Below are 25811 nucleotides of genomic sequence, written 5' to 3' on the forward strand. Positions count from 1 at the left end.
CGATCACTATCATCACTATACTCACTACCGTAAAATTGACTGAAACCAATGTTCAACCAGCATGGCCTGACCATCTCATCATACATAGCGTATTTACAACATATAGACCAGTTTCACTAGTGCAGCTACATCGTACACTTGGTCTCTCGGGTCTAAAACGCTCAGTTACCCTATGTTACGCGTCATTTCCGCTATTTCTAAGTTGGTTTGTTTACAGTACGCGTGGTGGGACCATAAAGGGGAATAGTGGGGACTGGAGAAAAAATTTTCTTTCATACTTCTTCTATATCCCGTAGTTTCCAGTATAGTAGTTGCTAGGTGGCGCAACAAGTAGCATAGTAAGCTATTTGATAAAGACTCCACAGCTTGTTATTCATCGTATGTCGCAAGTTCAAGAACAACACATATCAGAGTCGCAGCTTCAGTACGGAAACGGCTCGTTGATGTCTACGGTACCAGCAGACCTTTCACAATCCGTTGTTGATGGGAACAGCAACGGTGGCAGCGATGATATCGCTGCCACCAACGGCTCCGCCGATGGTGGCGGATTGCAGGAGCAAGCTCAAGCACAGGGAGAGGCGGAAGATGAAGTGTACGATGAGGCAGCTTTGGGATCGTTCGTACCCATAGAGAAACTGCAAGTGAACGGGATTACTATGGCAGATGTGAAAAAACTAAGGGAGAGCGGGTTGCACACTGCTGAAGCAGTGGCATATGCTCCTAGAAAGGATTTGCTAGAGATCAAGGGTATATCTGAGGCGAAGGCAGACAAGTTGCTGAACGAAGCCGCCAGACTAGTGCCCATGGGGTTTGTCACGGCTGCTGATTTTCACATGAGAAGATCGGAACTGATTTGTTTAACAACTGGTTCTAAGAATTTGGACACTCTTTTGGGTGGTGGTGTTGAAACGGGTTCTATTACTGAGCTTTTTGGTGAATTCAGGACAGGTAAGTCCCAACTATGTCACACTTTGGCCGTGACTTGCCAGATTCCGCTGGATATTGGTGGCGGCGAAGGCAAGTGTCTGTATATCGATACGGAGGGTACTTTCAGACCAGTGAGATTAGTGTCCATAGCCCAGCGGTTTGGATTAGATCCAGATGATGCTTTAAACAACGTTGCGTATGCAAGAGCTTATAACGCCGATCATCAGCTAAGACTTCTGGACGCTGCTGCTCAAATGATGAGTGAATCCAGGTTTTCGTTGATCGTGGTGGATTCTGTCATGGCTCTTTACCGCACAGATTTTTCTGGCCGTGGTGAATTAAGCGCAAGGCAAATGCATTTGGCAAAATTCATGCGTGCGTTACAGAGACTGGCTGATCAATTTGGTGTCGCTGTCGTCGTTACTAACCAAGTTGTCGCCCAAGTTGATGGTGGTATGTCTTTCAATCCAGATCCAAAGAAACCAATCGGTGGTAATATTATGGCTCACTCTTCGACCACGCGATTAGGCTTCAAAAAGGGTAAGGGATGTCAAAGAATATGTAAAGTTGTGGACTCGCCTTGCTTGCCAGAGGCCGAATGTGTGTTTGCAATTTACGAAGATGGTGTCGGTGACCCTAGGGAAGAAGACGAATAGTTGTTTTTCTCCTCTTGTTTCTATTTATATCCGCAGGCTTATTTTCAATTCTCCTCCCTGTCTTAGGTAGCACGCCGTGATCTTTTATCTTCATTTCTCTTCATTGTCTTAGATTTTTGCATATATTTCTTCATATATACTTTACGGCCTTATTCACGGTCTTGTCTTTTATTTCAGTTCTTTTATATAACTTTTATACCGTCACCTGTAATGAGTATGTATATTTTTCTCTATTTTTCTCTATTTTTTCTTTCTTCGATGACTACGTTTTTTACAGGGTCCGCGTGGCTTTATCCTTTTAGGGGAGTGGAAGAAAATTTTTCGTAATGGTGTCGCCATCCTGTTATAAGGCCAACCCAAAATATATATTCTTCTCCATGCAAATGATTTTCCTTGTTCTGATTCCAACATTTTAAATAAATTCAACATTGGTACTTGAAGAAACAAAAAGAATAAGACTTTTACCTACGACAAGAAAAATACTTTTAGTATTGCGAGGATTTTCTTTGTTGAATCAGGTACTTCCTATAATGTCCATAGCCATTTGCTCAAATACCCCTGGTGCATACCCTGAAATCGGAGTTTGTAAAGAAATGGATAAGCAGCTAGAATCAGGCGAATTCTCCACTAATTCTTCTTTGACATTGAATAAACCAGATGTTCGCCAATATTGGTGTTCCGTTTCCTCTCATATTTCACACTCAAGTGACACAAATTCAAATGGAGAAGGAGAAAAATTTTATAATTCAAATGCTTGTCTCTCAGGATCCTCGCAGAACGACAGTGACGGTGAAAAATTTTCTTCTGCAGTCTGTGAAGATACGATGGGCAGTAACCCTTCTCTTCCACTAGTTGAAAAATATAACATTTTTCCCACAAATAGTGTTCTTCCTGAACAGAACGAATTTGATTGCGACACTTCTTCCTCACGGGACGCTAAATCACGGGTTTCTTCAGGAATCGAAATCTCCTCCGAAATTTCTTCTGAAATTTTAAATAGCACATCACCAGACAGAAATTCGGAGTTTAACGACTTTACTGAACCACCTCCCTCACAAAATCAATCCGTTGACCTTTCTTTCAGTCAGTCAAATGATTTGGAGTTTTTGAACGACGCAAGTGGTTCGGGCTCTTCAAATGACATCAATAGAAGTTCGAGTTCCATATCACTTCCTAAGAATTTGTCACTGGACTTTAATGTTTGCAACGATCTTTGCTTCACGAACGAGGCCATTGCGTCTGAATCACATAATGTGGCAAAATTTCACCTTGGTGAGGGGAACAAAAAAAGCTTGTTACCAAGATGGAAAACTATCGAAATGTATGGAGAAGCAGTTAAGAAAACTCGTGACATATATTCCACTTTTCAGTATGCACAATACATTTTGAAGATAGGTTTGGATAAAGAAAAACTCCAAGAACTCGTCAAGGAACGGGAGATTGGAAGCAGTAGCTTTACTGTTGACTCTTTAAAAGAATCATTGTTGAACCACGCGAAGACCCTTCTAAAGAAACTAAGTGCTGTTGGGTATCCAGATGCGCAGTATCTTTTAGGTGATGCATACTCCTCTGGTGTTTTTGGTATGATAAAGAATAGAAGGGCATTTCTTTTGTTTTCAGCCGCCGCCAAAAGACTACACATTGAAAGTATTTACAGAACAGCCATTTGTTATGAGTGTGGTTTAGGTGTAGCCAGAAATGCACCAAAGGCGGTTAACTTCCTAACCTTTGCAGCAACCAAAAATCATCCGGCTGCAATGTATAAACTGGGAGTGTATTCTTATCATGGTTTGATGGGCCTTCCTGATGATATTCTAACGAAAATGGATGGTTATAGATGGTTACGAAGGGCTACATCCATAGCCAACAGCTTGATTTGTGGTGCTCCTTTTGAGTTAGCCAATATATATATGACAGGATTCAATGATCTTATTATTTCAGATCCAGATTATGCCATGACACTGTACAAGAAGGCAGCAATCTTAGGTCATGCTGAATCGACAAGACTGCTAGCAGAAGCTCGTAAAAATGGAGGGTTAGTTCTGCAAGAGAGTCCTGAATCAACACAAAAGTATTGTGAGCCCTCGAATGAAGTTGTGGCGTCCAGAAAGCTGATTTAATAGAAAAAGCACAGACTTCTTTTTTTTTTTCTTTTTGGTTCTTTTCTAAAACTGTGGAAGCTCGATTAATTTTAAAAGTTTTTTTGTTCAATAATAGACCAATCCATTCTCACACCTTTCGTAATTATTAAATATTTTTTTGCTATATATCAAATAAATAAAACTTGACAATTTTTTTTGGTTATTCAATTGTAGTTTTGTTGTACTTAATATCAGGGGTGTACTTCAACTCACTTCTATCATTGGAATAACGGTATAAACTCTAGAATATTCAACTTGTGGCTTTCTCTTAGTCCTAATGCATATGATATTACAGTAGCTTTAGACCTCTTTTTTTTATATATATTTACATTTTGTCATTAAAAAGTAATAAAAAAAAAAGGAGAGAAAAGAATAAATTTAAGAAAAGTAAGAAAGAAAAAAAATAATGATAAACAATACACACAAATGGATGTATTTATAGTGCGTTGACGACGAAATTGCCTCAGATACTTGTAAAACGGAAACAACAGTCGACACCAAAGTGTCATTACTCGTCATCTGGCTTGATTGTGAATGTTGTCAAGTGATTGTGAAGTGATTGCGTGCGAAGACAAAAAATCGCATCGGATTTGAAACTGGCATTAACATTAATGCCTAGCGTAAAGAGTCACCATACTTAGAATTCATTATTTCTATCAGGCTGCTTTATGAATACTCTTACGGTAAGACCAGGAAAAGATTAAATATACTCAATAATACTTGAATGCTCTATGCACTTATTTACATTGATTATTTGCCGAAGATTGATAAACACCTCCCATAGAAAATTGTAGCAGCGTTTCCGGCAACAAATAGATCCCAAATTGAAATATGTTGCCTAAGCATAGTGGTTTAACTCCATGCCGGCAACAGACACCAATTCCGCAGGGGTTTTTTTTCACATGAACATCTTTCATGTGTATAATATGGAGCTATTGCACATGGCTTACGTATACAAGAAGTATATATCTCGTTGATCAAATAACGAGGGCAAATTCATCAGTTTTCTATATAGTAGTTTTGACAGGGACATTAACTGGTATTCGAGGTAAACTGCCAATATTTTAAATCTGTACTAATTTACACTACTAAACAATTTTGATACATATATTCCATATATGTATCGACAGAATTGTGGGATTATTGTGAATTTTGAGACAATAGTTAGAATTCCATTGTTGATAAAGGTAATATCTGTTGGAATGAAAATCAACTATCGTCTATCAACTAGTAGTCATACTGTTGTAATATAAATCAACTATCATCTACTAACTAGTAGTCATACTACTAGTATCTTATCATATACGGTGTTAGAAGATGACGCAAATGATGAGAAATAGTCATCTAAATTAGTGGAAGCTGAAACGCAAGGTTTGATAATGTAATAGGATCAATGGATAACAACATATAAAACGATGATAATAATGTTTATAAAATTGTGTAGAATTGCAGATTCCCTTTTGTGGGCTCCTATATCCTCGAGGAGAACTTCTAGTACATCTACATCTACATACCTAATATTATTGCCTTATTAAAAAATGAAATTCCAACAATAAAATCAAAATCCACACTCACCTCAAAATCCACCAATATCTCATTATGTTGATAATTAGTAGTTTAGTAAGTTGTAATAATTAAGAATAGTCGTTCCTTCTTAATCTATATAAGAGAGGTATATAAAACACACGCTGATTGGTTGTATTAAACCAAAAGGTTCAGACATAAATCAGAGTGTTGATGATAAGAATTTAGTGTTAACTCATCTTCTTATATACTAAGTTCTGGACAATTAATAGATCTTTATCTTATTAGTGCAGGAAATTCTATAATTAGAATTTCCTGACTCCATTTAAATTGGTATCACCATAAGAATGTTAGTATTAATTTACTCAACATCATTAGTATCATGTTAAAGAATGTTCGTCATCAACTACAACAATTTATATGAATAAATGTATAGTGGTAATCACTTATTCCAACACATTAAGTAATTGCCATTATTTCATCTACAACATAATCACTACTGCTTACGTGTCTTATAAGGTTTCCGCCCCAACAAGTATCCATATATTCAATCCGATATAGTGTAACGGCTATCACATCACGCTTTCACCGTGGAGACCGGGGTTCGACTCCCCGTATCGGAGTGACCACCATTAATTTTTTATTCATAATCTCCATCGTCAGTATCGTTGCTGGAATCCTCCTATACGACAAAGCAATCCAATATCGTACCTCACCTGTCCCTGAATAGGAGAAAAAGTAATTAAGCCGTTGTACGCCACTGTACTTAGTATGCGGTTTTTACCCCGGAAATCGCGTTTACTTATGTCAATGCGGGATTTCTATTATGGTTTAAAAACATTACATTCATGTTCCTTTCCTAAAAGATATGATGCCCCACAAAAAGTTGCTTCTCTTGCATTCGATAAAATCGATCGAAGCTGTATTTGGGATTTCCGTGTTTGTTAAACTTCTAGGGGTCAACTCAACCTTTCGCTTTAATAAATTTGAATGTGTCGTAAACCTTAGCTCGATCCTTAAAAAAGAAATCGCATCATCAATAAACAGAAAATAAGAACTTCCAACAAGGCCAAGAAGTTTTCACATGAAAATATGATAAAAAGATGGCTATCTGTGAATAGGAAAAAGTCACAGTCAGAAAAAAATACGCAGAGCAATGACGAAGTTAGTCGGGAAGCAATTAGTTTGAGAGAGACCAGAAACTCTAGAGCTCCATCCATAGGGAAACCATCCAGTACTAAAAGTAGCACGTCAAGTCTACCTTCTAATCTCAAAAGCCATGAAAGAAGAAGCAGAAACAGCAGTCAAACGGATAACCTCGCAGAGCACAAACAACATCACCACCATAACTATAGTAAGGCAAACACTGCAGATATAGAAGAACACGATTCTCTCGGCACATATGAAGATCGAGCGTTGAATACAGAGTCATCTATTCTTTTTACTACCATTTCGGATTTGATGCCTTATGGAGACGGTTCCAACAAGGTATTTGGATATGAAAATTTTGGAAATACTTGTTATTGCAACTCTGTCTTACAATGCCTTTATAATATTCCGGAATTTAGGTGCAATATTTTACAGTATCCAGAAAAACCTGCAACAAATAGAATACGCAAAAGCGACTTGAAAGGTTCAAAAGCAAGGATATTTACTAATGAAAGTTTTGAAACGTCTGTAAATGGGGGGAATACAAAGTGCGAAAGTAATGATAATGAAGATACATGCAACAATCACCACCCTGTGCAAAGCGATCAAGATAACTCATCTTCTTCCACTCAGGAAAAACAGAATAATTTTGAAAAGAAAAGGAATTCATTCATGAGTTTTGGCAAGAGTAAATCAAGCAATAAAGATTTCACAAAGAAAGATGATAACAATGATATGGAACGACTTCAGCCTGTTCATACAGTGGTTATGGCTTCTGACACATTAACAGAAAAGCTTCACGAAGGTTGTAAAAAAATTCTTGTTGGAAGATCACTCGTAAAGGAGGGCGATTCCTTTTCAAAAGCTTCTGCTATAAACTGCCAAGCAAACTCTCCTCGTCAAATAAACATATCAGGCGGTAAAACTGAATTAGCAGGTGATGATGATAAAGATAACTCTGAGAGCTGTAATAATATTGTCATAGATTCCAATTATAATAAAGAAAACGCGTTTCCAACTAGTGAGCAAAGAAAAAAGGCCGCTCTAATTAGGGGCCCTATTCTTAACCTTGATCATTTACTTTACCCAACTGAGGAAGCTACACTCTATAATGGACTAAAGGATATATTTGAATCTATAACCGAAAACTTGTCACTAACAGGGATTGTTTCACCCACAGAGTTCGTCAAGATCTTGAAGAAAGAGAATGTTCTGTTCAATACTATGATGCAACAAGATGCTCATGAGTTCTTAAATTTTTTGTTAAACGATTTTAGTGAATATATTGAATGCCATGATCCGAGAGTGAACTTCGGACCTCAAAAGAATATTAACAACATCAGTAACAACTTTATAACGGATTTATTCAAAGGTACACTAACAAATAGGATCAAATGTTTAACTTGTGATAATATCACCTCAAGAGACGAGCCATTCTTAGATTTTCCTATAGAGGTGCAAGGCGATGACGATACAGATATCCAGAGGATCTTGAAAAGCTATCATCAACGTGAGATGTTGAATGGGATTAACAAATTTTACTGCAACAAATGTTATGGTTTACAAGAGGCGGAGCGTATAGTCGGCTTGAAACAACTCCCTTATATTTTGTCACTGCATTTGAAAAGATTCAAGTATTCAGAAGAGCAGAAGTCAAACATCAAACTTTTCAACAAGATACTTTATCCATTGACTTTAGATGTTTCTTCCACCTTTGACACATCAGTATCCAAAAAATATGAACTGAGTGGCGTCGTTATTCATATGGGAAGCGGTCCACAACATGGCCATTACGTATGCATTTGCAAGAATGAGAAGTTTGGGTGGCTTTTGTATGATGATGAGACAGTAGAATCCATAAGAGAAGAAACTGTATTACAGTTCACTGGCCATCCAGGTGACCAAACAACAGCTTATGTTTTATTCTATAAAGAATCTCAGGTTAATAATAGAACTGAGAAAATAGACGCTTCAAATCAATGCCAAAGAAACGCTGATAACAACATTGAACAATTAATCAAATGCGACGATTGGTTAAGAAATCGTACATTGAAGGCGGCAGGGAATATTGAACGTAAAATAACCTTAAGGGATATACCTGAAACAAAGGCCACAGAAACCAAGAAAATTGCAAATGATAAAAGACACGGTAAACAAAAAAGAAAATCGAGAATATTGAGTTTCATCAAATGAGTTTCAATCAAACCGGTAGATCATAAAAATCAAAAGTCATTCTGTCCCAAAAGTATCAATAAAAATGTGCTTTTTTATTCTATAATAATTTTCAAATTTTTTTTCTTCTTTTTCCTGTTTCTGATCTTTCGATGTTTCTTAGATTTCATTTCAACTACTTTAATGACTTAAGAGCAAATATTTCTTTCATAGTTTTGAAAAGCAAACCACAATTACAAAAAAAGTTTTAATTAGAACCTCGTAGACACTGCTCGAAAAGAATCGGTAGCAGCATAAGCGCTAGCACTCAACAATGTACACATCTGTCAGAATATCTGTTGGTGCGATTATACAAATATATCCATATATGCCTTTTCTTAAACAGGCGCATGTGTAAATAAATATGAGACTGATTCTCCATTATGCAACCTCCTGATAGCTTCTGCGATCGTTGGGCTGATATCGACTTGATCAACGATATCTAAATCCAAATCAACAGGTACTGTATTGGTGCAGACAATTCTTGATAACCTACTGTTTATCAGCCTCTCCCTAGCTGAGCCAGAAAATATACCGTGTGTTACAATAGCAATAACTTCTTTAGCACCGTGGTCCATTAATGTATCACAGGCTTTCACTAAAGTACCACAAGTGTCAGCCATATCATCAATTAACAAACATGATTTGCCGCCAACATCACCAACAAGCAGCATTCGCGAAACTTCATTGGCCTTTTGTCTCTCCTTATGAATCAAGGCGAAATTCATATCTAGTTTATCCGCTAAAGATGCCACTCTTTTTGCACCACCAGCATCTGGCGATACCAGTATTGCATTATTAAAATCTGTTTTGGTCTTTATATAATTTAGCACACTTGGCTCACCGAATAAATTATCAACAGGGATATGGAAAAACCCTTGGATTTGAGAAGCATGGAGATCCATAGTAATGACATGATCACATCCCGCAGTTTCTAAAAGATTGGCAATCAGCTTTGCAGTGATTGGTGCCCGGGATTTGTCTTTTTTATCTTGTCTTGCGTAAGGAAAATTTGGTATGACTGCTGTAATTCTTCTGACTGATGCCGTCTTACAGGCATGAATTAGGATAAATAGCTCCATTAAGAAATCGTTAATTTCTTGTTCTCCGTAACCCGTTTGAATAATATACACATCCTCATCACGAATACTTTCCCCTATAGTAACAGATGTCTCTTTACTTGAATATTGATATACTCCCACTTTAGATAACGGTACGCCTAATCTTTGCGAAATAAGCTCAGCCAATCCGGGATGTGAGTTACCAGCTAACAATTTAATACTGTTAGTAGACATGTTTGACGCAACCTACAGAAAGAAAGTTTTCGAACTGGCCGCAAATTGTTCTCTCCTTGAGTGGTCCTTCGAAACATGTTCTTATTATCTATTGTTCCAAAAATTTTTCATTGAAAAATAATCACGTGCCTGATTCATTTTGCTGCGCGATTTGATAGGAAATATATATACAGGGGATACTCTTCTCTATTTATTATCAATACCGTTACAATAAGTTAAAATATCCTACTTAACATCTATTTCTACAGCAAGTTTGAGGCGTTACTTCTTTACAGCATTATTGAACTTTACAATTGGGATAGCCTCCCCAATAAAATAGGGAAAATTTGGTTATTTGTGTTCAGAAAAAGCCGAAATTAATTGTAGAGAACAGACAGTTCCTTTCTGATTACATTTGAGGAGCCGTAAAAGAAAGTAATACCATCGCTCCCCATAGAACAGATATTTAGCGTTACTATTTTTCATTGCAAATCAAAAACAGAAGACGTACGATAGAGAATGGCTACGAAGCAAGCTCATAAGAGATTAACCAAAGAGTACAAGTTGATGGTGGAAAACCCTCCGCCATATATTCTTGCCCGTCCTAATGAAGATAACATTTTGGAGTGGCATTACATTATCACAGGTCCTGCAGATACTCCTTACAAGGGGGGCCAATATCACGGAACCTTAACTTTCCCGTCGGATTATCCGTACAAGCCACCGGCTATCAGAATGGTTACACCGAATGGGCGTTTCAAGCCCAATACGCGATTATGCCTTTCAATGAGTGATTATCATCCTGATACCTGGAATCCTGGTTGGTCTGTATCTACCATTTTGAATGGATTACTGAGTTTTATGACTAGTGACGAAGCTACGACAGGATCAATTACCACGTCGGACCATCAAAAGAAGATGCTGGCAAGAAATTCTATAAGTTATAATTCTTTTCAAAACGTTAGGTTCAAACTGATTTTTCCTGAAATTGTAGAAGAAAATGCACAAACTTTAGAAAAGAGAAAGTTAATGGAGGGGGAAGATACAAACACAGGCGAGGAAACAGAAGATGCTTTTACAAAAGCAGCAAAGGAGAAAGTAATTTCCTTGGAAGAAATCCTAGATCCGGAAGATAGAATACGTGCTGAACAAGCATTGGGACAATCAGAAGCTAACTCTAAAAAAAATGGGAAGGAACTTAATGGTAGTTCCTCCATGGTTTATATCGGTATCGCCCTCTTTTTGTTTTTGGTTGGCCTTTTTATGAAATGAACTTACCGAATGGACTGAAATTTAGATATATTTAACAACACCGAATAAAACTAATACTATTATATAGACAGAAGGGATCTTTCCATTATGAACGTTGAATTTTAATTAATTATATATATACGAATCCGAAACTCAAAAAAAAAACATGAAATAGATTCAAATTAGCAAGACAGAAAACAATGTTGTCTCAAAAACCTTCGACTTTGATTATAATCTTGCCTTGGGCACGTTGAGTGGCCATGTAAGAAAACGCTTCTTTAAGATCTTTCCAAGAGTAAACCTGACAGACAATACAATCTACGACTCCCTCATTTAGCAATTTGCCACATTCATGTATCCAATCATTTTTTTTCGAAATAATCTTAATGTTTGGGTCGAAATAAAAATGAGCGTAATCATATGACCATAACATCGAGCCAAACATCTTTCTTGCATTGGCACTAGGATTGTCCCAAGAATCAAAGACGTCTTTTTTGTAATTTCCAACATAGTCACCAACGGTGGTGATATATGCACCTTTAGTGTGAATTAAAGAACTTGAATGACTCAAGATATCATAACCGCCGATGAAATCCAATACAACGTTAAATTTGCCTTGTGTATAATATTCAGTTTCTTTAAGGGTATTGAAGTCATTGTAATCGACAACTTTACCAGTTTCTAGCATATTTCTAAGGGGTTTACTAGATTTTCCCCTGCAGGATAAATAATTTATGAAAATCATTTGATCCTTTAAATCACCGAAATGTTCTGATAAAACTGCTGAACCATTACCTGAGGTCACAACCACTAATTTTTTGGAAAGTTTATAGTACCGCTTCAATAACTGGATGGCAAACATACCTACTGAGCTTGTCCCACCATTAATTAAGACATTAGATTCAACATCCAATTGGCCCTTCTCCTTTAGTTGAGCTAATATATTAAAAGCTGTCCCTAAGCAAAATAAGGAACCAGCGGCTTTTTCCGGTGATAAAGTATGTTCAGGCCTCATCAAAATAGGATCTACACGGGGATCAATGAGTACTGAACTTTGTAGTGTTCCAACGGCCAACCTGGGATGATAATAAATGCCGTATACATCGTCTCCAATGCTCCATATATCTTTCAAATTATCACCAACATGGGTCACCACCCCACTGTATTCCCTTCCAATACCGGCTTCGCCATATAAAGGTTTAGTGTAACCATTCTTAATTTTCATGTCTACAGGGTTCAAACCTGCATAATTCACTTGTACCACTAGTTTATTCTTATTTATAGGCAGCTTTATTTTGTTCTCGTATGAAAATGTAAGGGGTCCATTCTTGGAATGGAAAACCAATGATTTAACAGGAATATGTCTTACATGTCTTAGCGGTCTAGCAACTCTAGTCAGCGTGGGTTCATCCACAGTGATTTCCTTTGGTGCCGGAACTTTGTGGTCTACTGTCATGGCTTCTAGCTTAGGATCTTTGTTGCTCAGGATTTTTTCAGCCATCTTTCTACGCTATCTTATATTTTGGTTACTTATTACGTCTGTCTTTTCCCTTTGATGCATTTTTCAATTCAGGTAACATTATTATGAGGCACAACTGTGTATCCCTTTTCATATACCTCTTTGTTTATAATTATAGCGACGTTTGAAAATCAATGAGATAACCGAGTAATTACAACAAATGGTTCATCGCACCCAAAACGCATAAGAAATGACCGCAAGACAAAAATAGAATTACATGCCTTTGATTTTATGAGCATGCTTCTGTTACCTAAAGCAACTGAAGTGTAATGCACACAGAAGTTTTGTTACAAAAAATTAATCATAGTTATTTCATAATGAACAAGTCTTATTGAAGCAGTAGAACCGTAGTTTAAAAACACAATGACTAGAAAATGGCACCATGAATGAGTTTCTGCATACTTGGTCTATGTAGCATTTGCACTCTTACTTGTATTCGGTCATCATATTCAAGGATCCCTTTAGCATAATATCCATCGTAAGTAACCCATCACTTTTATCAAAAGGTAATTTTCCTTGAAAACATCATAACATCCATTCCTTTTAAACCCATACATTATATTAATTTCTTGCCACGGATTTATATTTTCAAACCAAGATTTATTTATTATTCGCTTGGGCGCTAATCGAGCCTAACACAATCTGCCCTGCCCGAACGTGGTGAGAGAAGAGAGAAGTGCCGCGTACAGGAGAGCGCGGGCTGCCTAACTTTCTTACGGAATGGACACTTCTGTTGCCCCAAACAGGGAGGCGTTCTGTCTAACGCACGCATGCTGAAACTTCTTTATTATGGGATGAGCCTATGATAGTCCCGTGCCCATCATGATGCACTCTGTGGTGAAACTAATTACCACTATCTTGTTAAAAGCTGTTATTTAGCATTTGAATCGTGTATTAGGATCTTGCAAAAACCCTAAACACACCACGATAAAACGTATGTTCTAACTCCCATTAAGCAAGAGAATAGAAGGAGAAACCTTGAGGATCTGCCGCAATTTTACTTTACTGCAATACAGAGAACGATGATCATGACCTTTTTCACATAAGGATTTTGACCTGTGGATGATGAAACATACTGAAATTCATTGAATCGTAAACAGTACCTGCAGAGATATCAGTTCGAGAAACATCATAAGCAGCGTAAAAGAAATCGAGGCAATAAAAAAAATTCTGAAAATAAGATATTCTTTAGTCTTCTATTTCCAATACATTCGTTAAGAATATAGTTTTACTAACAAATTAATATACTCTGAAACAGTTTAAAAATGGGTATTTCTCGTGATTCTCGTCACAAAAGATCAGCCACCGGTGCTAAACGTGCTCAATTCAGAAAGAAGAGAAAGTTTGAATTAGGCCGTCAACCAGCCAACACCAAAATTGGTGCTAAAAGAATCCACTCCGTCAGAACCAGAGGTGGTAACAAGAAATACAGAGCTTTAAGAATTGAAACCGGTAACTTTTCCTGGGCTTCTGAAGGTATCTCCAAGAAGACCAGAATTGCCGGTGTCGTCTACCATCCATCCAACAACGAATTGGTCAGAACCAACACTTTAACCAAGGCTGCCATCGTTCAAATTGATGCTACTCCATTCAGACAATGGTTCGAAGCTCATTACGGTCAAACCTTAGGTAAGAAGAAGAACGCCAAGGAAGAAGAAACTGTTGCCAAGAGCAAGAATGCTGAAAGAAAGTGGGCTGCTAGAGCTGCTTCTGCCAAGATTGAATCTTCTGTTGAATCTCAATTCAGCGCCGGTAGATTATACGCTTGTATCTCTTCCAGACCAGGTCAATCCGGTAGATGTGATGGTTACATCTTGGAAGGTGAAGAATTAGCTTTCTACTTGAGAAGATTGACTGCTAAGAAATAGAGATAATGAGATAATATTTTATTACGCTACATGTACAATTTTACTTTTATTTTGTGTCGTCTCTTTCTGCTTTCTTATTTTTAATATTTACCATTCCATTTATAATTTGTAAAACAATTAACATAAAAATCTTTTAAACTATAGACCAATATTAGTAGTGGATATGGGACGGTATGGTAGAGGACGTTTCATAGTACCTCATCACCGCATTTGCATGATGCAAATCTCCTCTAAATCTGCACGGGTATTTCACGCAAGATTCGCAATAATACAAGAGAAAAGACATGTACCTACTGTGGCAGTCGTTCTCTCTTCCTATGTATCTGGACTTAATGTATCCTATTAGAAAAGGCAACCAGTTGGATCTTTCCCCAATGTGAAGGATAGTGTTCTTTTCTCAACTGAAAATCGAAAAAACCCCTCGGGTCCTCTTAGAAGTAAATTATTAATATAGGGGTGGGATAATGTTATTCTTCCGCGAGGTTTATACTCAGGACACTTCATCTATAGCCATATGCTTCCCGAGATGTGTTTCTCCACTATTGTTACTACTGAATGTTGTAGGTTTTGAAGGGATATTCTTTGCTCGGTATGTTTTACTCGTGCAGTGAAATGCACTCTAGAAGTTCCTAGAAGTTCCTAGAACCTTATAGAACACGAAGGAATAGAGAAGTAAACCAACACACTGATTCAATATGATCAAGGAGGATGCTCCCTAGCTTTACATTGATAGCAAAATAGCCGTATAAATACAACAAATATCGAGCTATCATTTGATCTTCAAGAGCTTCTATCTTTCTTTTCAACATCTTCTGATTTAAACGCTAACAAAAAGCACAAAAGAAAACATAAGCAAAAAAAAAAAAATAGTCATGTCAAAAGCTGTTGGTATAGATTTAGGTACAACCTACTCGTGCGTTGCACATTTCTCGAACGACAGAGTTGAAATTATCGCTAACGATCAAGGTAATAGAACGACGCCTTCGTACGTAGCTTTTACTGACACCGAGAGGTTGATTGGTGACGCTGCAAAGAATCAGGCTGCAATGAATCCCCATAATACAGTTTTCGATGCTAAACGTCTGATTGGACGTAAGTTTAACGATCCAGAGGTAACAAATGACGCTAAACACTATCCATTTAAGGTGATTGATAAGGGAGGTAAACCAGTAGTACAAGTGGAATATAAAGGTGAAACGAAGACGTTCACTCCGGAGGAAATTTCCTCAATGATCTTGACAAAGATGAAAGAAACAGCAGAAAATTATTTAGGAGCGGAAGTGAAGGATGCTGTAGTGACTGTTCCAGCCTATTTTAACGATTCTCAAAGGCAGGCGACAAAAGATGCTGGCACCATCGCGGGTTTAAACGTTCTGCGTATCATAAATGAACCTACAGCTGCTGCCATTGCTTATGGTCTAGACAAAAAATCACAAAAGGAGCACAACGTTTTGATCTTTGATCTGGGTGGTGGTACTTTTGATGTCTCTCTATTATCTATAGATGAAGGTGTCTTTGAGGTTAAAGCTACTGCAGGTGATACTCATTTAGGTGGTGAAGATTTTGATAATAGACTGGTCAACTTTCTAGCGGAGGAGTTCAAGAGGAAGAATAAAAAGGATTTAACAAGTAACCAAAGGTCGTTGAGAAGACTAAGAACTGCTGCTGAAAGAGCCAAAAGAACTTTGTCTTCATCTGCTCAAACATCTGTGGAAATTGATTCATTATTTGAGGGTATTGACTTCTACACTTCAATAACAAGAGCAAGATTCGAGGAGTTATGCGCTGACTTGTTTAGATCAACATTAGAGCCAGTGGAAAAGGTATTGGCCGATTCAAAATTAGACAAGTCACAAATTGATGAAATTGTGCTAGTAGGTGGTTCAACAAGAATCCCAAAGGTACAGAAATTGGTATCTGATTTTTTCAATGGTAAAGAGCCCAACCGTTCGATTAACCCAGATGAAGCTGTTGCTTATGGTGCTGCCGTTCAAGCTGCCATATTAACAGGTGACCAGTCGTCGACGACCCAAGACTTACTGTTACTGGACGTTGCACCATTGTCTCTTGGTATTGAGACTGCGGGCGGTATTATGACAAAATTAATACCAAGAAATTCGACCATTCCAACAAAGAAGTCCGAAGTATTCTCAACCTATGCTGATAATCAACCTGGTGTTTTGATCCAAGTTTTCGAGGGTGAAAGAACAAGAACAAAGGATAACAACCTATTGGGTAAATTCGAATTGAGCGGTATCCCACCCGCTCCAAGAGGTGTGCCTCAGATTGAAGTTACATTTGATATTGATGCAAATGGTATTCTAAATGTATCTGCTGTTGAAAAAGGCACTGGCAAGTCTAATAAGATTACAATTACCAACGATAAAGGAAGATTGTCGAAGGAGGATATAGATAAAATGGTCGCTGAGGCGGAAAAGTTTAAATCGGAAGATGATGAAGAAGCCCAGCGTATTCAAGCTAAGAACCAACTGGAATCCTACGCCTTTACCTTGAAGAACTCAGTAAATGAAAATAATTTTAAGGAAAAAGTGGGTGAAGAAGACGCCAAAAAAGTAGAGACTGCTGCTCAAGATGCTATAAATTGGTTAGACGCTTCACAAGCGGCCTCTACAGAGGAATACAAGGAGAGACAAAAGGAATTAGAAAGTATCGCCAACCCTGTTATGAGTAAATTTTACGGGGCTGCCGGTAATGTTCCAGGAGCGGGTCCCGTTCCAGGTGCTGGATCAGGCCCCACTGGTACATCGGATAATGGCCCAACTGTCGAGGAGGTCGATTAGGTAAGAAGCGGTAGATTATCACCATCTTAATTTTTTTGTTTTTCCCCACTTATATAGAATTTTTAGGTGTATACACAAGATACAGAACTAAAGAATCATGAAATGATTTACTTTTGTAAGTCTTAAACGCTTTAGCTACTGCTGAATAATTAGAGGGCTAATCAGAGATTTCGCGTCTATATGAAAACGAGATTGAAAAGAGAAACCCATCGCGACCATTATAAACGACCAGCTACTAACTGTAACAGAAAACAATCAAAGAACTTTATTTGGAAATGTACGACAACTACACCTTAAGTTCTGATGACATATGTTTCAATTGGAATGAAAAGAAACCCTCCGAACAATATTATCCAAATGATTCTTCTGACCAGAGTCTAACACCACAATCTTTAAGATCTTCTATGCATAGGTTATCAGAAAAGAAACATCAACGAAATGACACTTCACAAATCGAAGGTTCTCCTTCCGTAGTTTCAGATATAATATTAAACAGACGAGATCGCTCACAGGATTTTTTTGGACCTCATTCTTCATCCCCTATCGCCAGTTCAGAACGACATCGAGCGGATCAGAGATCACGATTGGAATGCATGAGATCGACTAAACGTCGAGAAAAAATGACCGAGTTACGTGGTGGTTTAGACAAGATGGAAGAGATGGTCATGCAAGGAGAACATTTTAGGGAAATTCAAAGGCTAAAACAAGAAGCTCAAAAGAACTCAATACCCTCAGATATAGCTGAGTACATGGAGTGGCAAAATAATGAAGATTTGGAAGACGATGAGTTGCTTGCTTTCATAGAGAAACAAGAAACCTATAAAAAGGAATTAGAGCAGCTTCTGAACAAGGGTGATAAAGAGAGCAATACTTTTTCAAACTCCTACTTATAATGGGACTGTTGCTATGATAATGAGAATCTTGACCTGCAATACTCACAAGAGTAAATGAGTTTCTCAGTATAGACATATTCTCACCTGCAATGATTATCAGGTTGGCGTTATGTTTTTTGTTCTTTTCTCAGGCAGGAAACGGAAATAATTGATATTCTTTCTACTCTATGTTCTACCGCGTTTAGGTATTATACTTAGACTACAACTTTTAGGCGCATAGTAGGAGTAACGTTATCTTTGGGTATTAATCGACTAACAAGTATCGTTCTCCTTTCTTTATTTGCCATGTTTGATGTGCTATAACGCACTGCACATATATCATGTGTGCCCCTATTTATATGAAGGGAACTACAAAATTATTGTAAATAGGATAAATATACAAAACAGCCAATTCATTTAATGCCATTATGACTGTCTGTCATTCACATAACTCTGAATAGGATCTGTATCCGGATCATATTTCTCTAATCTTTTAATTTGTTCCGGTGCAATAAAATTATGCAATTCCGGATCATTTTGGTACCATTCTTTGATCAACCATACTATTTCTTTCCTTGCCATTTCGATGTTTTCCTCAGAGTTTTTTATGATATCCTTCAGAATGTAATAAAGCTTTAAATGAGAAATTCCCGCCAGTAAAAATATTGAACTGATAGATCCGTCAGCAGTTGAAGGTGTAGCGGGGAACAATGCAAATAATTTATTGATTAAGAAATGAACCGGGAAGATAACGTCCGTATCGTGAGTTGTTTTACCAATTCGAATTAAGGTGCTCGAAATTGCGGAGAAAAAAAATGCTTGTCCTTCATCTTTCCCATCAAACAAGGCAGTTTTTTTTATGCTATCGATCAATCGATCCCATTCTTCCTGAATGACTTTTTCATCGTTAAAGTGAGAAGCTCTGAAAATTTTTAGTTTTATTTCATAATATTCTAATGGATCTGCATAGTCATTGAAGAGATAGAATAATGGGAGAACCTTTCCATTAAGTTCTAAAAGTAGTTGCTTCTTGTAATTTTCGTTGATTCTTGTTTCCCTTCGCACCAAATTGAGTAAGTCATCCTGAATAGCAGCTATATCAAAGAGCTCATGTATATTGTCTGACAGCTGGACCAACGCCGGCCTCTGATCAAATGAAGTTGAGCTATCACAAAATCCATTTGCTCTTGCCAGGCATTCGATCCTTTCGCTTAATTTCAAGTCAAAATCAGAACTAGCTAAAGCATATAGAACAGCGGCCGCTTCGAAGAAACATTCCTCTTTCGATAGGTACAGCCACAACAAATTACTGATTTCTAATGATTTTTCTGCTCTCTCTTTCAAATATGGTAAAACAAATTGAGAATCTAATTGTAACAAGCCATCTTGTCTTTTATTTGCGACTAGCCAATCATAAAAGCAATAGTGGAAGAGTCTGTTGTTACTGTTAATTATCACCGAATAAATACTTTCCTTCAGTGATAACGCTGGCGAAGAAATCGCTATATTTTTCGCCGGGACGGATTGTTCAATAGATGTATTGTCATCAACGCTTTTCAGGATGTCGAATATTATTTTATACACATCAACACGTTTATTGTAGAACACTCTCCTGGGATCATCGATCTTGCAACCTCCAGAAACATACTCTTGTGCTTGATTTGCTTTATCAATTTTATCTGCAACTTTAAGTAGAAATTCAACGGTTCTAGGCTGATAATCAAGTTTTACCATCATATTCACTATATTTCTTAATTCATCCAACTTTATATTCTCTGCACACCTTTCATAAAAATCGATTGCGGTGTCTAAATGATTTCTTGATATTTTGGAATCTATTATTTCAAATTTCTGTGCGGCTTCTAAATGCTCTCCTGCTCTATAACATAAAATATCCGCACCATGACAGAAGGATCCGAAACGTTCTTTAAAAACATTCATAATATAATCTGCAGGTGCACCGTTTGCAATATTAGCATTAACAATTTCTATCAAAATCTCCTTTATCACTTGTTTAGTTTCTATGTTGGGTGTGAACAAATCATGGAACTCAAGATTTAAAAAATATTCTCGAGTTTTGGAGTCGTAAATCCCCCCTTCACCCATAAGCGTGTTTAACAGAGATTTGAAAGTATCGATATCCTCATAGAACACATTTAGTAGAGAAAGGGCATCCTTGATAGAATTTATCAGTAAGATAAGAGAATTCATGGCAATAGATTCAGCATCAGATACAGTTATAGCATCGCTATTTTTTGGATCCACAAATGATACAAAAGAAGAATGATGATTCTTAAAGAAATCTGCCAAAACAGATATTGACGATAAGTAATACTCAACTTGTGGTCTGGTTATAGAAATGCCAAACATATTGGATTTATCTGCCCTGGAAACCTTTCTAAAGATGAATATCTTATCTTCCCAAATTTGGCTAAAGAGTCTCGTAATTAACAGTGCTGACCCATAGAATCTGGGAGATAGCACAATGTCATCACTTTCACTGAACTTAGCAAGTTTCTTTTGTGCAATTTGCAACAAGCATCCACTGTCTCTAGAATCTTTCGGCTTTATTTCGACCACCCCAGGTATACCAGCGGAGAAGAAAGCCAATGCACCTGCTTTAACATACTCTGATTTATTGAACTTACAAGCTAAATACAGTGCCGTGGAGCAAGCCTCAGATAAACCATATTTGTGGATGAATGGTAAGGGGTTTTCAATCAAACTTTCAAAAACCTCATCAGGAGTACGATAGCAATATATCTCTAAGGCATTGCTCGTTAAAACAGCAACTTTTAATGGCTCCACGTTGTATTGTGAGGCAAAAACATTAGCATAACCTTGTGGAGTAGATGTATAGTTAAAGCATCTGGTCAAAGGAACAATTTCTTTGATTTCATCTGTCGTATCGAGCAATACCGTATTTTCAACATATTTACCATAATTTTTTAATAGACCATAGTCTGGAGCACTTACATAAAGTTTGTGTTCCTCTCTTTTTTCCTGTCCATCTTTTCTAGCATTATCGTTCGATAATTCTCCGAAATTACTAGGTTTAGTCACGGAAGTGAAGTATATACCTGGCGATATAATAGTACTAGCGTAAGAGGTATTGATATAGACTGAGCTGGCTTTTTGTGCCGAAATTAAACTCTTATCCTTTGAGTATAAATGGCTGTGATTGACGGTTGAAAAATCATTCTTCACAAAGGAGTTGAATAGACAGGTGGGGGGTAACTTTAAAAAGTCTAATTTAAGTGAACCAATTGATCTCTTGGAAGTGATGCCCTTAAGATATAAACGTACGCCAGAAGTAGTTATAACGGCCAAAAACATATCATTGCTCTCCCACTTTGAAATGGAAACAATTTTAGCAATCTTGAAAGCCCGATTAGTGAGTAAAGGAGAATCCTTTAGACCAAATGCGCTTATACTACGCCTGATATGAGGAGCGTCAATCATGGCTGGGCTTTCTAGCCCATTATTAGTTATTAGGTAAGATCTGATGATTGATTTTGTTGACAATGTATGCAAAATACCTCTTGATTGGTCAAGATCGAGCTGTAATATAGTCTCTTCTCCTACTTCATCATCCCCTTCTAGTACTCTTTGTATCAACTTTCCTCCAGGCACGTTAGGTATTAGTCTTGTAGGCAGCAAGTTCGCTAAGCTTGACTTTGTTAGACATATTTTGTTACACTTGCTATTAAATAGATTCTCCGAGCAATTATATTGTAACTCCCACACATTGACACCATCAGTTGAACCAGTAAAAAAAATTTGCCCAGTTTTTTCATAGTTAATTATATTAGACACATTAAGTCCAGTAGCGTTCACTTTTAGCCCTGTGTTAGAGATATTGAGCTCATGAGTAAGGTCATCAAACGATATTTTCAAAATGTATATATCAAAAAGGGTCGCGACTATCAATAGATTTTCAACAGAAGAAACAAAAGTTTTTTGCCTAGGCTTGACCAATTTCACTTTCAAAATGGTGTGCTCGATTTCGTCAATACAGTGGAATTCTGAACTATTATTGATGTTCCACAAGATCAATTTATTATCAGAAGTTATCCAACAGAAGTTCAATTCAGGGAATATACCCATATCACTCTTGATTTCTGTGCTCGAAACTTCTAATAGAACTTCATCTGGTATATTTATCACCTGTCGTCTTTGAAAGGGGGTAAATGCGCCTAACCCACCCACTTCATCTGAGAAATTATAATCTACACCTTTTCTGCAGTAGTCTGCATTGTCTAGTACCGGGGTATTCTTGTCTCTAAAGTTCAAATCCTGAACGAATTCACTCGCCAACTGCAACGGTTCAGACGAAGCCAATCCACTTACTTTGACGTGCGTATTTACGTCGTGAAGTTCTGATTCAACAGTGCTTCCCATTTCACCACAATTGTTCATTATATTGTTATTGGTTGATTTCTTAGTCTGGAAGGAACTGCCTGACAAATTGAGCTTACCTTGGTCAGGGTCATCTCTTAACTGATTCTGTGAACGATTTCGTCCTAAGGAGTTGGCAACTGTAAAAGTTTCGTGATCGTAATCAACTCTTTTTTTCAATGGAGTTGAATACATTGTAATTGTAGTCCTAGCTTTAGCTGTAAAACAAAAAGTAGTTGTTAGCAAGCAAAATTTTCTTCAATTTGTTTGATCGACTTCTTGTAAACCCATTCAAATCTCAAATACGAATTACTCTCTAAGAAATCGTTTCTGAAAAAAAGCGGGTAACAAATAATATTTTGTGTCACTAATTATATACAACAATAGTGATCAAATCTGATAATAAAGCAAGAGTTTGAATAAGTTAGAAAAGAATCTGTGACAGAAAGTTAGATTATATTAATTTATTATTAGAGTTCTTCTTCAAGATCATTTTTGGACCTTTCTAAAAAAGAATGAGAGAGAAAAGATATGGTAAGAGAACGCTTTCAGAGAGAAATGCCAGTTATCTCAAGTTTCCAAATAAGCTGGAAAAATACTCTCGATTCTTAAACAAAAATATAAGTAAAATTGGCCTCCCATCAAATCTAAAGAAAGATAATGCAGAAATAAATTTACTACAGCCAGTAAGCAATCACAGAGGTGGTGTGAAAAACCCAAAAGGGACCGCCACCAATAATACACCAGAACAGAACAAACATATGCAAGATATACAAAAGAATGCCTATGAAGAGGGGGGAGAGAAAAGCTTAACAAGAAGTAATTTGAAGAAATTACAGGAAAAAATTTTCGATAAAGAACTTAACAATATTTTCTGCGACCATTGTCTTTGTAGTACGGAAAATAGAAAAGATATTAAGTATTCGCGACTTTGGTTCCTTTTCGAATTGGAAATGAGTGAAAACTGGAATGAAAATCTCCGACTTAGTTGTTACAATAAATACGTGTACTCTGCTATTGACAAGTCCTGGAAAATGGAAAATATTCTTCTAAAGGAACAAGAGAAGTACTATGAATATTTTCCAATAGAGCAATTACTAATACCCAACACTATTGAATACCACAGCCCATGGAAAGGACAGGAAAATATTGGAGACTTAACAGTTGAAATTGATAGCGTTATAGAGACCAATCTTCAAAAGGAAAGACTTCTGCCCGAAAGCATCTTAATAAGAAGGGAGAATGAGATTGGATTTAGCGATTTTCAGTTGGATGCCAGAAAGATTCTGAATGATTTAAGTGCCACATCTGAAAATCCATTTAACTTCTCACCAAGTGGAAAGAAAAATAAAGCTGAAGAAAAGACCTTGGAGATAGTTTCCGAAAAGAAGGCAAACAAGAAGATTCTAGGGGCATTAGAAAGGAAGCTACATGGCGATCGAGATTATTAAGATGCGATGGATACATATGTACAATGGGTTAAAATGGCAATAGAGCACTGTATTGGCTGAAGAACAATCACTCTCTTCCGTTTATAAGAGGTGTGGACTGGTTCCATACAATATACTAAGAGCCTGTATCATTAAACATGTATATCATTTACATATTGCAAATATAAAAACTACAAAAGTATTGTGCTTGGGCACGGAAGCTATCCGAAGACCAAATTTCACCTTTTCTTTTTCTCCTTAACTTCTTCATCACTTGTTGCATGAAGCCTAATGACGTTTGAGTAATCTGGTCTGTTACCCATATGACCTTGATGCCAATCATAACTTAGGGCGTATGCAAATACACTACCATTCCTATTGAAATTACACACAGGAATAGATGCTTGTAAAGTAGGATAGCCTTTCAGTCTATGCCTTTGGTTCTTATCCCAGAAGTTAAACGTGCCATCACCACCAGCCGTAACAAAAGTACCATACAGCGGGTGAAATGCTATACTATTTACAGGGTACACAAGAGATTGACCGTTAGAGCCAGGTGCCCTATTAGGATTGGTTTGACGATGGCATTTGAACGAAAAACCTGATTTTTTCTGCATGCCGTCATCAATATACCTTATGGAGCATCTGCCTTCTACCGAACCAATTGCATATCCATCTGCTTCATTATAACATGCTACACATCGTGTTTGCCATTTCAAAGGAGATGTGGTTGCCTTAAAAATGGTCGTTGGATTTGCCAGATTGATAATAGCGATGTGTCTTTCAGCAGTAGCTACTACTAACAAAGACTGTCTACTATCCATGGAATAAACTCTTTCGGGCATCATTACCGTGGATACCGGCTGGGGCTGTCTCATGTCCCAGTATTTTATAGTTTTATCCCAGGATCCCGTCACTATACACTCGGCGTTCGATGGCCCACATTGAACATACCGTAGTACTTTTATTGGTGCAGCATGCATCCCTATCTGCTGTGTTTGACCACTGGCAACATCATACAGCTTTAGGGCGTTATCACATCCGCCTGAAGCAACCTTCGTACCATCATTCGACCACCTAGTACATAAAACGGGACTTGAGCTTTCATGTTGTGCTCTGCCTTGAGGTACACCGTTTTGGACATCCCAAATACGTACTTTACCATCCCATGAGCTGACACTAAACATAAGATCTTGTTGCGGTGAAAACGCAATATCCGATATTGAGTCCTCTGCTGGACTATTGATGACAATGTCATTGGCCAAATCCTTTTCGTTAGCCATTGCAGTACTCGTTCCTAAAGTGGAAGTTGTATTTGTTCGATTAAAAAAAGACATGCTTCTTTACTTCCCCTCTTACTACTTTCTTTATTTTATTGTGTATACAAAATCAAGGTTTTTGATTTTCGATTCCAATTGAATGTACCGAGGTGCTCGCTATGGCCAACTCACCCAATTATAGTACTGGAGTATTTATCAAAGTAAAACCCTTATATAGACTTGATAAAACGTACGGTTACTTTTCATCATGTAAAAGTATTTATAAGATAAAATATGTATATTTTACTAAAAGCCCTACAATTATCATATGAAATTTCAATGTTAAAAGTTGTAGAAAAGCAATATAAAAAAAAGAGATGGTCATCGTAAATCATGATCATGGTATCATTACAAGCTATTTCACCATCATGTTACAATAGGCAGTAATGTACAGCTATTAAAAGGCAGATCTGTATTTAATGGCTTAAATGTTCTTTTTTATAAGTACAATATCTTATTTAAAAATCAACC

At 37.2% G+C, this 25811-nt stretch overlaps 12 protein-coding genes and 1 non-coding gene across 13 annotated transcripts; 9 read left to right on the top strand and 4 right to left on the bottom strand.

Annotated features, from left to right (window-relative positions):
• Nucleotides 1–380: 380 nt before the first annotated feature.
• RAD51 (recombinase RAD51) lies at nucleotides 381–1583 on the top strand (the record flags this gene model as incomplete). Its single annotated transcript, XM_056221944.1, has 1 exon — nucleotides 381–1583. One exon carries the CDS (start codon nucleotides 381–383, stop codon nucleotides 1581–1583), a length of 1203 nt encoding a protein of 400 aa, XP_056081684.1.
• A 530-nt stretch (nucleotides 1584–2113) lies between these two features.
• SHC1 (Shc1p) lies at nucleotides 2114–3703 on the top strand (the record flags this gene model as incomplete). Its single annotated transcript, XM_056221945.1, has 1 exon — nucleotides 2114–3703. The coding sequence occupies one exon, from the start codon at nucleotides 2114–2116 to the stop codon at nucleotides 3701–3703; it is 1590 nt and encodes a 529-aa protein (XP_056081685.1).
• A 2096-nt stretch (nucleotides 3704–5799) lies between these two features.
• Smki_5.trna12E lies at nucleotides 5800–5871 on the top strand. The gene has a single exon. It is a non-coding gene; the product is annotated as a tRNA-Glu (tRNA).
• Nucleotides 5872–6340: 469 nt separating this feature from the next.
• UBP9 (putative ubiquitin-specific protease UBP9) lies at nucleotides 6341–8590 on the top strand (the record flags this gene model as incomplete). The annotated part of the gene is made up of 1 exon (XM_056221946.1): nucleotides 6341–8590. The coding sequence occupies one exon, from the start codon at nucleotides 6341–6343 to the stop codon at nucleotides 8588–8590; it is 2250 nt and encodes a 749-aa protein (XP_056081686.1).
• A 356-nt stretch (nucleotides 8591–8946) lies between these two features.
• Nucleotides 8947–9903, bottom strand: PRS2 (ribose phosphate diphosphokinase subunit PRS2; the record flags this gene model as incomplete). Its single annotated transcript, XM_056221947.1, has 1 exon — nucleotides 8947–9903. One exon carries the CDS (start codon nucleotides 9901–9903, stop codon nucleotides 8947–8949), a length of 957 nt encoding a protein of 318 aa, XP_056081687.1.
• Nucleotides 9904–10401: 498 nt separating this feature from the next.
• UBC6 (E2 ubiquitin-conjugating protein UBC6) lies at nucleotides 10402–11154 on the top strand (the record flags this gene model as incomplete). The annotated part of the gene is made up of 1 exon (XM_056221948.1): nucleotides 10402–11154. One exon carries the CDS (start codon nucleotides 10402–10404, stop codon nucleotides 11152–11154), a length of 753 nt encoding a protein of 250 aa, XP_056081688.1.
• A 187-nt stretch (nucleotides 11155–11341) lies between these two features.
• On the bottom strand, nucleotides 11342–12634 carry AST2 (Ast2p; the record flags this gene model as incomplete). The annotated part of the gene is made up of 1 exon (XM_056221949.1): nucleotides 11342–12634. One exon carries the CDS (start codon nucleotides 12632–12634, stop codon nucleotides 11342–11344), a length of 1293 nt encoding a protein of 430 aa, XP_056081689.1.
• Nucleotides 12635–13917: 1283 nt separating this feature from the next.
• RPS8B (40S ribosomal protein eS8) lies at nucleotides 13918–14520 on the top strand (the record flags this gene model as incomplete). Its single annotated transcript, XM_056221950.1, has 1 exon — nucleotides 13918–14520. The coding sequence occupies one exon, from the start codon at nucleotides 13918–13920 to the stop codon at nucleotides 14518–14520; it is 603 nt and encodes a 200-aa protein (XP_056081690.1).
• An 872-nt stretch (nucleotides 14521–15392) lies between these two features.
• Nucleotides 15393–17321, top strand: SSA4 (Hsp70 family chaperone SSA4; the record flags this gene model as incomplete). Its single annotated transcript, XM_056221951.1, has 1 exon — nucleotides 15393–17321. The coding sequence occupies one exon, from the start codon at nucleotides 15393–15395 to the stop codon at nucleotides 17319–17321; it is 1929 nt and encodes a 642-aa protein (XP_056081691.1).
• A 275-nt stretch (nucleotides 17322–17596) lies between these two features.
• RTT105 (Rtt105p) lies at nucleotides 17597–18214 on the top strand (the record flags this gene model as incomplete). The annotated part of the gene is made up of 1 exon (XM_056221952.1): nucleotides 17597–18214. The coding sequence occupies one exon, from the start codon at nucleotides 17597–17599 to the stop codon at nucleotides 18212–18214; it is 618 nt and encodes a 205-aa protein (XP_056081692.1).
• A 405-nt stretch (nucleotides 18215–18619) lies between these two features.
• Nucleotides 18620–22786, bottom strand: NUP157 (Nup157p; the record flags this gene model as incomplete). Its single annotated transcript, XM_056221954.1, has 1 exon — nucleotides 18620–22786. The coding sequence occupies one exon, from the start codon at nucleotides 22784–22786 to the stop codon at nucleotides 18620–18622; it is 4167 nt and encodes a 1388-aa protein (XP_056081693.1).
• Nucleotides 22787–23106: 320 nt separating this feature from the next.
• Nucleotides 23107–24042, top strand: MAM1 (Mam1p; the record flags this gene model as incomplete). The annotated part of the gene is made up of 1 exon (XM_056221955.1): nucleotides 23107–24042. The coding sequence occupies one exon, from the start codon at nucleotides 23107–23109 to the stop codon at nucleotides 24040–24042; it is 936 nt and encodes a 311-aa protein (XP_056081694.1).
• A 218-nt stretch (nucleotides 24043–24260) lies between these two features.
• Nucleotides 24261–25358, bottom strand: GLE2 (RNA export factor GLE2; the record flags this gene model as incomplete). Its single annotated transcript, XM_056221956.1, has 1 exon — nucleotides 24261–25358. The coding sequence occupies one exon, from the start codon at nucleotides 25356–25358 to the stop codon at nucleotides 24261–24263; it is 1098 nt and encodes a 365-aa protein (XP_056081695.1).
• Between the last annotated feature and the right edge of the window lie 453 nt (nucleotides 25359–25811).

The sequence above is a fragment of the Saccharomyces mikatae genome (genome assembly GCF_947241705.1).
Source record: "Saccharomyces mikatae IFO 1815 strain IFO1815 genome assembly, chromosome: 5".
Classification (NCBI taxonomy): Eukaryota; Fungi; Ascomycota; class Saccharomycetes; order Saccharomycetales; family Saccharomycetaceae; genus Saccharomyces; species Saccharomyces mikatae.